Here is a 14118-nt window from a genome sequence, read left to right as displayed (position 1 = left end):
GAGAACTATTGTTCTGGTAACTATTCATCTGAAAAAGAGAAGCTGTATGTATAATTTTGTTGGAGATGGGAATGTCTTTATTTTAATGTGTGAATTCGTAACTCATAAAGTACCTTCCTCCAAGAAATCCACAACCATTTTACTGCTTGGGCAACGTTTGTGTAATTTATTTTTAATTTATATGTGTTGTAACACATAGAGACACACTTGCTGTGCACTTGCGAAAGCAATAATAGTAATGTCTTGCAAGCACGGGCATCAGCCGGAGCTGTGTAAGGCCATCTGCGGTTTTACTTAATTCCTCGGGATCTGAAGTCTGTGCTGCCATGGCTTAACAGTTGCTTAGCTAGCAAGAGTAAAAAACAGTTTCACAAAATGAAAGCAGTAATTAGAAAGGAGGGAGGGCCTAAAATCATTAACTTTGTTAAGAGACGGAGAAAGGCAGAATGGCATGGATGTTTCATTCTGTAATCGGGAGAACTTGCAGAACAGTACCCAGCTATGGCTTGGCACAGCGTCTGCATTGACAAGTCCATGAGCTTGTGCCTGGCTTTGTAAGGCTGAGAGCAAAATTCAGGTAGCGCCAACAATACAACAACTTCAGTCTTTCCCTGGTAACATACTGGGATAGAAGGAAAGCTGTACAGATGAGATATTTGTTTCAATATTGAAAGGTAAATTTTATCATTTGCTAAAGGAGTCTATAAAGAGAAACCATCACTAACTTATATATATATAAAGGTAGTTAAAAAAGAAAAAAAATATATTTATTTTTTTCCAACTTTCTATCTGATTTTTTACGTGAAAATTCGAGGGTGAGGATTTTGGTCTCCAGTTTTCACGACCAGTGCACACATTGCTATCTCTGTATTTTTTTGACCAGTGACAGATTTTTTTTCCTACTGTATGTGGATGGTGCTGTAGGCTTTAGAAGATATGAAAGTGATCAAACAATGGAAAAACACTGCATTTGAACTGCTTTTGTAGTTCAAAGGCTGCTTTTCAGCAGAAAACTTGACCAAAAAATGTTGCCACGTTTGATATAGTCAGCACTTCTATTAACGATTGATATTTTGAAGTGAAGCTTTGAAACTTAAGGTCATGAACTTTCTTCCAAAACATTTTTATTAAAATGTCTGTATATTTCAGTTTTTCTGGCTCTCCCTTGCCTTCTGATTTCTTGTCATACTGTGCTAGGACGTATGCAGTGACCATCGAACCATCAGTTCCACATCAAAACATGAAGGCTGTGCATCTAAGAACCTGAATAATGGAATGAGCATGGAGTGAGATGAACAAGGTTGGGAACGAAAGCAGTTAAGAAAGAGTAGGCTCCACCTTCCTTTCAAATTGAAAGCTAGTAACAGTTGGGCAACCTTTCATAGCAAGTGTCACCGATTTCCACAGTTCAATTGCCTGTTTAATTGCAGTGTTTTCTTTGATCAGTGCTGAATTTAGGGTGGGGATGGCAGGATGTGCTTGTGTTGCACGCACATGTCACTGAGCAGTCCAAGGGCAGTGTCAGTGATACCAGTGGGGAAGGCAGGAGGAGAGGTAAGGTTCTCAAGACTGCCACAAAACCACCCCAGCATTTCAAAATAATCATCTTTCTTCTTCTTGCGCTTAAATCTTGTTTGCTGCAAATAGACACAGACCATGCATGTACCCCTCCACAAGTACGAATTCTGTGTGCACACATTTAGTTTGACGGAAAGGGCAGCCTGGATTATCAGTGGGAGATCTGGGTGCACAGACTATGTAAGAGAAACGTTTGCAGCTCACCCATAGCAACTACGCTATACACTCATATGAATCAGCCTAGCTGGCTAGCCCAAAATAATAACTGCAGGAAAGAAAGTCCTTGCTCTGTTGAGGTCAACGATAAAATTGCCTTTGACTTGCTGTACTTAGCTTTTTGCCCAAGAAAGCAGTGGGGAACAGAGAGGCTTGTGTTGAGGTTCTGGTTATTCCCAATATATCCAGCTTTGAAAGCTGGAATTTAAAAAAAAAAAAAAAAAGAGAGAGAGGAAAAAAGACAAATATGGAGTGAATATCAGAGAACAAAGTGTTCTGCTTAATTACGTAATTGTGACTGCTCCGAGGGAAGTAGTAAACCTATTAATAGAGTACCACAACACCTCCTTTCCAAGAATACCACTTGATTTGACGGTGAGAATCCCAGGACATTGATTTTTAATTGCCTTGGTAATACAGCTGTAAAACAATGCATATACTTCAGGTATATTCTTAGTCAAAAGATCAGGCTGTGACGTGAACTGGATCAGAATAGGCACATGTGAGAGATCAGGGGTGGGAGTGAAAGAAATCATTATGAGATAATGATGGCCCCATTGGAAACGGGAGGTATTATGTTGTCACCATTTCTATAATATGTGGCAAAATATAACCATCTGAAATGGCTCTCCTTATGTAAGATTAAAAACAGGTTTTCCTATATTTCAGTCAATCAAGAAGATGACTGACTAAATCACAAGAGGATTTCTCCTCTTACTGTATGTCATCAAACAGTGTTAAATGTATGTCTTAAAATGCAGAACTTCTAAAACTTTATCTTTTAAGTGACTGATAATGCTGGTTGAAATTTATTGAACTTTGAAGAATACTTTTTTTCACCTAGATCTTAATAATCTTAATTTTTCATTGAATATCGCTTCCCTAACTGTTCTTCAGAAATTTCTGGAGCTTCATATGGAATAATAATAAGTTTACTCAATATAGTTAACATATGAGAATATCTCTGTCTCCCTTTACAATGTTTTTCTCCTTTTCCATATTTGTTTTGTGTTTAAACCGTATTCTTTTATTATTATTATTATTCTAAAGCTTTGGATAATCTTTTGATATAAATCTACCCCCCCCCCCCCCCCCTTTTTTTTTTGTTGGTCTCCAATTAATTGCAGTGGGGGCTTTTTCTTTTCCTATCTCGTTGTTCTTGCCGGGACTGCCCACTTAACAGCTTTGGGATAGCCACAGAAAATCGACCAAACAGATTCTTCATGGGTCCCTCTTTCCCCTGCCCTTGCTGTCTGTTGAAGGCCGGGCTGATCTTGGCAGGTCTGTACCGGGCAGATGCGAACTCATCCATCCGTGTTCCTCTGTGTAGAAACAAACCCCACACTGCTTACAGGAGCACGTGCTCAGTGAACACCGAGAAGCGTTTCAGCCACGTCTCCTTAAATGTTAGATGGTTTGTGAGACTCTTTCAGGCTTTCTATTGATTTTGCATGGAACTAGGTCAGAGCTGCTTTTAATTGAACAAGCTGGCTGCTGCAACTCTCACTTAACTGTAAAAAGGGGTATTAAAAATTGATATGCAAAGCAAACTTCTGCCTAATTAGCAAGCAGATGAAGTCAGCATAGACAAACCACCATAGTTAATAAAGATGAGGAAATGGCTTTCACTGACAGTATAATATACTCCCGTTTGGGGGGAAAAATGGCTTAAGCACCAAGCATTATCCACGTTTCTCATGTGCAGTATTAATAGCCTATTTGTTTTCTTTGGGCAGGCTTGTGATACACTTACGACTGTACAAAACAGACAACCACACATCAAGAAAGCCATTAAAAGGCTGATCCTATTTTTGAAATGCGTAGTACAGGTAAATACAAGTTCCTGGTGTGCAGAAAGAAGTAACACCCGCCTGGGATTTCCTCGAGGGCTCCGCATACGATGTCCACAGTGGATGGGCACATGCTGCTGTTGTGCTGGTGGCGTGGCGTGGGACACGGGTGGAGCTGCGGGTGGCTTTTTGTCCTCACCAGGAGCTAGGGGGAAGGGACAAGGAAGGGGCTGAAGCCTGAGACATGTCTGTGGTAGCTCCAATCTTCACACACGTACTGGCTGCGTTCTGATCCCACGTCTCTATCCCTCCTGGTGGCCAGGTGTCCCTTTGGGGACATTCCTCACTGCTGCTGGTGGCCAGGTGTGCCCTTGGGGACACCACTGCTCCTGCGTGCCCACCATGCAGCCATAGGTATGGGGTGAGGCCCGTGGTGCCGGGGCTGGGGTGGTTGGGGCTTGTCATTCACTGCATCTGCACCCCATCGCCCCCTCCCAGGTGGCTGTCCTGGCTTTACATGTGCCTGCTCGTGCTTAAATATAGGCCCTGTGAGCAGTGCCATTTGCTTCCCAAAGCATCCGAGTTCTGCCTGGAGTGATGTATTATTTATTTAGGTTTATAACAAACACACAGATGAAGACTACATGAATAATGCATGGTTGATTAGCTTATACGTTTCAGCTCACAACTGACAAAGATGGCAGAGAGCAAGCCTCGTTTAAAGTTCCTTAAGACAATGGCTCTTCCCCCCCCCCTCCCCCCCCCAGAAAAGGCCCGAACAGCTACAAAGGTTCTGCCGATTATACCTAGCTTTGTGCTACGAGGCCACCAGAACCTGAGATTAATTTGTGTTTTTAAGAGCTTAGTGGCAGACTGACCACAGAGTATACATTCTTTTGAACGGCAGCTTTTCAGGTAAGATGTTTTCCGTAGCTGTGTTTTTCAGTCTGCTTTGGTCTGAGCTACAGCTGATTAACCCGGTTTGTTTCTCACTTTCTTCAGCACTTTCGAGTCTTCCAGTCCCCAGCTCACATGCCAGCCTTGCTGAGTGCGTAGCTGTTAGGGGATCCTTCGTAAAGGGGAAACTGTACACATCAATTATAAATAAAATATGTTCTCTGTACAAGATTCTAGCCACCATCTTATTCCTGACATTGAGAAGCCTGAGATTTGCGTGATATAAATAAGGAAAATGCATGTCTTTGAATATTAAAATACAGTGACACCTGGAAGTGCTTGAAGCATTTGAATGCCTTTATGGCAGTTCAACCAACTGTATCCATAAATATTTAAAGCAGTGAATTATTTCTTGAAATTTACATTTTTATGTACTATTTTGGCTTACGAATTATTGAACAATAAAGATGCTTTCCATAATAATTGCAGCTTTCAAAATCAGCACTTGACTGCAAAAAGATTTGCCTGTGGCCATCATATGATTCGGTGAATTCCCAGCATAATACTGAGCTTCAGTGTCTCCTAACTTCAAATTAAGGTTTTTAGCAGCATGAGGTAACTTAGATCCCATCTGTGTTGCTGCACTTCTAAAATAAAAAGTAATAATAATAATAAAAAGTTGTGTGGCAGCTACTGTTATGTTCCAGCTGAGTATATGTGACCAGTTAGAGTTTGTGTCTTTAGTATGGCATCAATGTGGATAAAGGGGCCTCTTAAATCTTGCTGTAGTCTTTTTGAAGTGTTGTCCTGTTTAACATACACTGCTTTGAATTTCAGCCGATGATAAGGCCACCACCCATGGGTACCAACAGCCAGGAGCTACGTGTCTTCTGCTGTCAGCCACTGCCTCCTGCCTGATGGCATGAGCGAAAATACGAAGCCACGAGCACCGTGTTTTTACGAGGGATAGTAATTTGCACCACGGAGTTTGCTCCATGGGGCTGCATTTTCAGCAGAGAGTAGCTGGCAATATGAAAACCTCCAAGTGCAGGTGGGGGTCACCAAAAGGTCCCAGTGTTGCTCCAGGACCTGGGAGAGGAGTGTTTGGCACTCCTGGAGCTGTCCCGGGCACGTTAAAAGTGAGATACTCTTTTAATCAAGCAAGAACTAGCACAGTGATATTTTTCTTACTGACTTTGAGTATGATTCCCTCTGACAGTTATTAAGGAAGCTGAAACTCTTGTAAAATTCCCCACAAATTATTTGAGTGAAAGTGAAGCAGTACAATTTTTTATTATTTTCTAAATGTATTCTGAAGTAAACAGGAAAGTAATATTATAGAAAAGTATATAAAACACTGACAGGTTGTTTTTCTGATTGTGTATCAGTGTTTCTGATAGTGATCACAAAATAATAATGATTTGGGCTCTGGGATGGGTTGCTTGACATTATAATCTGATTCAATCTGCTTTTCATTTTTAGGATATATTACTTTTCAGATAAACTGAGAACTGAAAATCCCCCCCGAAAGAATAGTGGAATATAAATTTACCAAGTCTAGACAGCCAGCTGAAAACTGATTTTCTACACCTTACAAAGAAACAGACTGTAAGCCAACTCTTTCTTTAGCCTGAATACTTCCATAGTTTCCAGCTGTTTGTAGAGAACTGCTGTACTTTGATTCAGCTGATAATAAAACTAGGCATGCACAAATCATTTTTATCAAGCACCAAGTGCAAATGCTCCTCTGTTGAGTAAACTGAAGTGGACAAATCCTTAGCTCCACACTCAGATGGAGTGTTTCCCCTGTAACTAAGGGCTGACTGCACGAGCATGTGAGATTTCAAGGGCTGGTGTTCAAGTAGTGTCAATGGGATGCACACAGGGAGGGTTTTCACCAAGGCAATCACAGCGTTTCCAGTAGAATGGCATAGTAAATTAACTCTGCCGCGTGATGCGTCGAGCTGGGGGTGCTGGTAGGGCCAGCTTCAGTATTTCTGAACATGCTTGCTATTCTTTTGGCTTTCTCTTCATTTTGCTGGAATGTAAGCACTGCAAGCTGGACAGAGTCTAGCTAGGAAGAGTTGTGTGCATTTCCAAAATATTTTGAAATTTTGGTCGTGCAAAGTGCATGTTATTGGGAAAAAGAAAATCAGATGTGTGTGCATATCTTATATGAAAAAGTGCATAATTATTTTTGATAGATTGATATTCAGAAAAAAAAAAAAAAGCCTTTTTATTGGTAAGTGAAACAGTTCAAATCTAGTAATTTGGGCTCAGCATTTCTTTGCACAGCTCTTTGTATTAGCAAGTCTCCTTACGCAGTCACGGAGCTGGTCCCTGAAAGGCAGATGTCATGTTAGACTGATACAGACTGCTAGTCAACTTCATACCCTGTGGGGGTACCAAACAGGAAAAACAAACGGTTTGGATTTTCATTGCAGTGTTCTTTTTTGCATACACTGAAGTAGGTAAGCGACCCAGAAGTTCAAGGAAGTGGTTTAATTTTTGAAAGTCTTTGTCACACAAATGTCACTGAGTGTTGTTTATGGGAGCTACTAAACTGGGATCGTTTTTTCCCTTTCTGATGGAATGTTACTACTGTGAGTAATAAAAAAATAAAATCTTGGAGGTTGTGGTATGATATCCTTAACATGAATTTTCACTATTAATTAATAGTAATTCATGAAATACATTAATGCTTGTATATTACACTGCATATCTGGTTAGATTTTTTTTTTCCAATATGATGTTTCCTTGAGGAACCTTCAGAATGACTGTGTTGGTGCTCTTCAACAAGTTCATCTGCAGACAATATGAGATTGTGTTGCTGTTGTGCTTAGGTGTGGTCCCTGTCATCCCATACCGATGTCAAACATTGCCTCTACCACTTTTACTGTCGCAAGGGTAAATGGTGGGAGAAGGGCTGAGCCACAGATCAGAGTTCATTTTCATGGGACTGTACCACCTGAGTGGCAGTTCCTGCTGGATAGTCTCAGTTCCAGGCCCTGGGGGGGATCAGGAGAGGAAGGGGTTACCCAAGCAAATTTTGGCACTGCATCTCTGGCAGTCCTGCGCACCCAGAGCACTGCTGGAGATACGTGGCTCCCCTGGGGGCTGTTGTCACCTCTTGCTTGTGAATGGCTCCTGGCATTTTCCCTCCACTTGGCTTTCCCCCATCTTGGAATGTATTTTGTAACCACAAAAAGGGTTCCAGGCAAGTTTCAAGGAAAGACTGTCCATCTGTATTAAGTGTAAATTCCAAGACTGTTGGTACATGCTGAAATTAAGGTACATCAGGGGGCTGATTTCTAAGCCTGGACAGCTAGAACTGAGAGCATCACGTAAGGATGTTTCTGAGCTTAAATATGATGCATAAAAATCCAAACTCCTACAAATGTTTTCTATTAAAAGGAATTAAACAGTTAAGCAGGCTTTGAATAACTGAGTACCCCAGTGATTAGCTGTTATGACTTAGTAATCTAGTATTTCTTCTGTGTATAGTTTTTCATGTGAATTTTACACAGCTACAGATGGAAAAGGTTGAATTGTTTCTCCATTGCATTGCTCAACCTGCAAGAAAAGAAATGAGGGTCTCAAGAAAGGAACAGAAAATCACCAGCCATGAAGAAAGCTGATATCACTGCTTGAAAAAAAAATAAAATTGAAAAATCATTCAATTGTTTTTTGAATTTCTTCCCTTATATTGACTTGTGATGTTGCAAGCAGAGAGTCATTGTACAACTGCAAGGATTTTTCAGTGAAGTGAAATTTTATTCCTTAGGTTATGGGGTTGGTATTAATGCTGGACGGATTTGTGGATTGTGTGCTTTCTGTTAGTGCTCATGGAGGAGTGCAGATATGTTGCTTGCACAATATTGCCTTAGGAGAGAGCTTCCTTAGAAAGTGCCTAGAGAAGAACTTACTCTCAGGGAAATGACAGCTAAAAGAATTGATGTATTTCCCTAAACTGTTCATAAAAGCATAATTTGATAGGATTCCATTTTCAGAAATATTTTCCTGGTGTATAAAGGTTTTAGCAGAAAAGTCACATTTACCCATCTCCTCCATTGTGTATTGTTTTAATTAAAAAGTGTGTTGAAACCAACGTAAGCTATAGGTTTGGGGCCTAGATAGTAAAACAGTGATACAAATTGCGCTTAAAAGATTTGTGATTGGTATATATGGAATATTGAGCAAAAGATTGTTACCTGATATAGGTAATTAGCAGGCACTCTCTAATGAAATATGCATCTGTGTGTTTTGTAGAACCGCTAGATGAGCTGAAGATCAGAAGTCACAGCACTGAACCACTACCAAAGCTGGAAAACAAAGAGAGGGGAGGCCACCATGGGACAGCTTCCTCCAGGGAGCCAGGGAAAGCTCAGGAATGGGATGGAACGCCGGGCCCACCCATGGTCTCCAGCAGGCTGGGGAGATCCTCTGTCAGTCCAACCATGTTGGCTGGAAGCAACAGCTCAGGTACGTCAAATAGCAGAGGGGGGAAGATCTCATGAATCTCCTTGTGAGCTAAAGGATCTCTGAAGATGTAGGGAAGCGTCTGGATTCTCCAGTCTTCCAGATATCTTCTAGAATCTGCCCATTAGCTGCTGCGGTAATAAGCGTTGCACTGTCTGCTTGTGCTCTCTACTGAAACAGGATTGAGATGGTGATAGAAAATGTAAACTTGTAAACTTGCCGTTGAGCTATTTTAAAAGAAGATAAAAAAATCCATTTGACATTGAAGAGGAACACTAAGGCAGACAGCCCTCCCCTCTTTGCAAATGACAACTTAGAGAAAAGTTCATAAATTCAGATGTCACATGTGGTAACAAAAACACTGTGCAGAAACAAGGCTCTTATTGATATGCTAGGTGAGTGGACACAGTCGCCTTTTCTTTATGCCTATACATAAATTTATATAAAAGTGACTACAGATTTCAGAAGTCTCAAATCCATACCTATCCATTTTATCCATCATATTTCAGATATATATAACAATGAATTGCCATAAACCATGAAAAGTAATGCAGCCTGTTTAATAAATTGAATAAGACAAACACACCTGATGAATGGATGTCCATCTAAACAGATATGTATAGCTCTTGGATAAGCACTGCATTGTCACTTTTGAGATTTGACAGTTCACTTAGGGTATTGCTTATTGGTTGGGTTGTGAAAAATACACACTTTAAAACCAGCTGGCATATACCGAATTGGAGCCTCATGGCCAGTCTTCAATAAAAGTAAGGCTATGAGGGAGCTACTCAAACAAGAAACTAATCCTGCAGGAGTGGTCTGCTGGGCAGTCAGTGGCAGAGATTAGTCCTTACAGTGCTGAGACAGCGGAGTTACTCAGCACTCATGCAGGGCATTGCTTCCCTGTATGATAATGGGACTTGCATTTTCCCTGCCTTGCTAGAAATTACACCAGAAACTCAGTAGATAACTTGAACAGCCTTTACTGATGTGAAGTATCACTTACAGCATTGTGTAGTCCAGCTTTCCTTGCTGCAGCATGCCCATGAAACAGTCCTGCCTATAACAGCAAAAGGGACTTTTCTGCAAATTTCATGACTCCAGCACGGGTAATGTAGGTTTTAGTTCCTTTTGTTAACTTTTATGTTCTTACAAAGCATTCTGGTACCTAGAAATTTTCCAGGTTAGCTCACAGCTTTGCTAAGAATTGTTCCTGGTATATTACACAACATCAGTGCTAATGCAGGTAGCAGAGTAGGTTTAAAGGTACCACATCAAATCATATCAGGACATTTCATAACTACACCGAAGGTCTGTAGCAATATTTTCAGTTCTGCTGGATGATGGTATGGAGCAGAACGGAAGGGAAATGAAAATTAAAGAGTATGTTCTTGGCAAAATATGGCACTTCTCTCCAAACTTTCTGCATAAGTTTTATTTTAAACAGTTGGTTGATCTCCAAAAGCAGACAAAACATTTTGGCCTCAGTCTTAGTTTGGCGTCAGCAAACTGCAATAGTTGTTGAATCATGCCTTGATTTAGTTAACTGTGACTTTGTCCTGCATAAATAAGACTTCCAAAGAATAATATGGAAAGCAAAATTACAGAAATATTTATTGGCTCAATTTTGACTCCTTTTTTATCATGAAAATTTGTGAGCTGATTATGATTTTCCCTTCCCCACAGATTTAGTGATATGTTATTTGATGAATATTGCCTCATCTGCCAGGAGTATTTCTCCCCAGTGTCTCTAGCTGTTGCCTGAGCAACATGGTTTACTTTAATCGGTTGGGCATTGCATTTAAAATGCTGTGTACAGTTCTCATCAATGAACTTGTACGTGATCTGTAACAGTTCATTTCTTACAATTAAATTAAAACCGTAACCCAGTGCAAGAAAAGAGATTTAATACATCTGTATGGGTATAAATGCTTTCTGGCATCAAGGAGGTAGTGATTCTGTGCTACGAATTTGGAACTTAGATTTACCACAGGACCAACTAAAATCAGGACAATCCCCAGTATAGTTCTCATTCTCTTTCCAACACCATAGATAAGAGGGAAGAAAAAAAAAAAAAAGCTAGTTTTTGTGTGGTCATGTCCTTGAAAGACAGCAGTTTGCCACCTACCTCCTCCTTTGCACTGGTCCAACCATTTGTTAGGGCACTGTTGGAATAATTTAAAGAAAATGGGGTTGAATTGCTCTGCAGTAAAACAGAAACAACGTGAAAGGACTTTGTGTGTGTGTTCAGTAGGGAGCTCTGCTGAGACAGATTAACTAGGAACTGGAGTGAGTACCTGATTTTTCTGTGGGATCTCTGCACCTGCTAGTAAGATCAGAAGGGGAATTAACCTTCTCCAGACAGGATCTTGGATCTTTTGGTCATTTTGCTCAAATGAGCATGGTCTGTCAGATGTACTGTCACTAATGACTGATTGTTCTCTCATCTGCCACATAATTTGTCAAGACCACTTTCTGTTTCTTGTCATCCTATGTTTTCTTAGCAGAAAGCAATGTAAGTGGCTTGGAGACACGCTGGCCTTTAGAAAGTCATTGTGATTGTACTGAACAGCCACATGAGATCTGTGAAACAGAAAGCTGTGGTAACTTCACTCCAGGAGCTTTGAAGAGTATTTTCTGGAATGTTGCTTCCTTTTTTCTAACTGCAACCGCGAAGCAGTATTTTGCATTGCCACCTGCTGCTGGAGACAGGCACTGCACTGCCTTTAGCAAATTCTCTTCAGTTGTGCACTGCCTTTGAATCGCCATCATCTTGTCTCTCAGACAATCCATTTAGTATTCAAGCTGCAAACGTTGCAGATAATCAGGAAGGGAGTAAATATCTGCCTTTCGCTGGAACTAGTGGTTCATATTGTGGTGGATTTGCAGAAGCAATGAATAGTTAACTTCCAGCTCTTTGGGAACGAAGAGATGCTTGTGGAGCCTGAGGTGCAAGACACGTTCTTTAGCACGAGAAGGGAATAGGGGCAAAGTACCAATTAATGCTAGGTAGGGCTGCTTCACTTGAAGACTCAGCATTCCCACCAAACCCTACTTTTTCTCCTCAAGCAATATCAGGGTATCACTGTGCTACTAAATCCTCCAGGATTCTTGAAGCAAAGGGAACTTAACGCTGGAGGTGTACATTACTGGGCAGCCAGGTCCAGGCCAGGATCCAGTGCTGCTGGAGCTTGCCTACACTGGTCACCCGTGTTGTCAGCCGACAGGCTCTCCCTTAGCAGCACCTGCCACCTAAACCAAGCGAGCAGTACTGGGCGCTGTACACTAAGGGGATCAACCCAGTGTGCCAGGAGCCAGGCGTGTGATCTCCAGCGTGCTGGGTCACACCGTGCCAGAGCCGGACTGCAGATGCCTGCACTGCCCTCTGCAGCGGTGGCGTTACAGCCGTTTGAAACAAAGCAATTCCCAAACTGTCCTTTTGGTCCAGAGTCCTGAGACTGATGGATATCCATGCCAGAAGCTTCAGAGAAAAACAGAAAGAAGTGTTAAAGAAAAAAACGCTGCCAGAGTTTATTCCTTACCTCATTGTTTATGTTGTTGACATCGATCTGAAACATGACAGTTCAGAACAAATCTTAATTTAAAACATACCTCATCTAATGCAGACATGGTTTTTGTCATCTGACTTGTTTTTGAGTACAGCTTAGCTTTTGGCCTCTTGATATCTAGTAACACTGAGTTGCATGGGTTCGGTGCTTCCTTTGTGAAAACAGGTCAGTTTGACACGCTGCTGTGCTTTCAGCACTAAGTGCCTCCTGAAGGTGAAGTCCTGAATACTTTCTGTATGTGAAATAATAACATATATCTCATTCCACCTGAAGGTTGCATAATTTCCAGTTATGTTTCAGCTTACTCCTTTTTAGGAGACCAACACGGCCAGGCCAGTATGATGATAATAGGTGTGACTCATTTTTCCAGTATGCATGTTTTCTTTCTTTCTTTCCTTTTTTTTTTTTTTTAAAAATTTTTTTTTGCATGTGATTACTCTCAGCCTGTCACATCGCCTTGTTTAATTCAAAACGTGCTTCTTGGCAGCTGTAGCAAATAAGCAGTATTTCTCTTTTCATGTGCAAAGAAGAGACTGTGACAGGATAAGAAGCTTCTCCAATGTAAGTGACAGCCAGAGTATTTTTTTGAATTAAGATTAGGATAGGCAGAGTGAAGTCTTCCTTGGATGAATAAAAGAATTCTTCCCGTTAAGATCCAAAAATAAAAATTCTGCAGAGCTGTTGTATTTCTGGAGAATATAGAAACCCATAACACATTGGTATAAAACTGATAGAAAATATTTCCATAAAATCGTGTCTCATCTCAGCATTCTGCTTTACTGAGAAAAATCCAGCAACTCCCTCTGCCCTAAATGCAACCAACCAAGCTTCCACATCTTTTAGCTAAGATGACAGCACTTTGTTGTGCTTCTGGAAAACAGGTCATTTATGTGAGTGCTTAAATACAAATCAAGTACACAATTTTAAGGCAATCTTATTTGTGATTGGAAAACCTGTATTTCTGTGTTGGGTATTCTCTCCTAAAGTTCTCACCCACACTGCTGTCCTACTGGGGCTGTCTGCTCACTTGTATCCACGTGTAACCCTGCTGGCATTGTCAGGACTCGGCTTTAAACCTGAGAGCTGAGTAATGCCAGTCCCAGCGCAGCTGACCATGTCTGTGGGCATACTTCACGTGGAGGTGGAGGTGGAGGTGGTCCCTACCACGGGGACTGCTGGCAATCTTGTGGCTGCTGTGGGTGACAGAACGGGTGACCTGATGGGACTGATACACAGCTGACCAGCCAGCCCCTCCTGGCTTTGCGCTGCGTCAGCACCTGGCTGCTGGAGGTGGTTCAGGCACTTGGTGAGCAGCACGGTTTTTGTAACGTGGCACACTAAGAGGGATGTGTCATTTGAAGCTGTGCAAAATGACACCACAAAAGTTTCATAGGTTAAATATAGCAACTGAATCTTATGAACATTTTTGTGCATAACATAACTAAATAATATCTACAGAGCAGCTCAGTAGCCACCCTCAATAATCTACTGAATTCCAACCTGCTGCTCCAGAATTCAAATCCCATTGATTGCAAGGGGCATTTCTAATGGCTACTCAAGTGCACTGCATCCTCTGGCCCCCATCCAGT

At 41.3% G+C, this 14118-nt stretch overlaps 1 protein-coding gene across 6 annotated transcripts in view; it reads left to right on the top strand.

Moving 5' to 3' along the window:
- NYAP2 (neuronal tyrosine-phosphorylated phosphoinositide-3-kinase adaptor 2) overlaps nt 1-14118 on the top strand; it is a 136888-nt gene that overhangs the window by 92061 nt on the left and 30709 nt on the right. For all 6 annotated transcript variants that reach the window (XM_035334246.1, XM_035334244.1, XM_035334245.1 and 3 more), the window contains one exon: nt 8751-8963. In XM_035334246.1, coding sequence (XP_035190137.1) covers nt 8751-8963 — 213 coding nt within the window. The remainder of the gene's footprint in view (nt 1-8750; nt 8964-14118) is intronic.

Source organism: Oxyura jamaicensis, chromosome 9 (assembly GCF_011077185.1).
Source record: "Oxyura jamaicensis isolate SHBP4307 breed ruddy duck chromosome 9, BPBGC_Ojam_1.0, whole genome shotgun sequence".
Classification (NCBI taxonomy): Eukaryota; Metazoa; Chordata; class Aves; order Anseriformes; family Anatidae; genus Oxyura; species Oxyura jamaicensis.
Note: the sequence above shows the minus strand (reverse complement) of the source record. Positions and strands in the feature narration are given on the sequence as shown.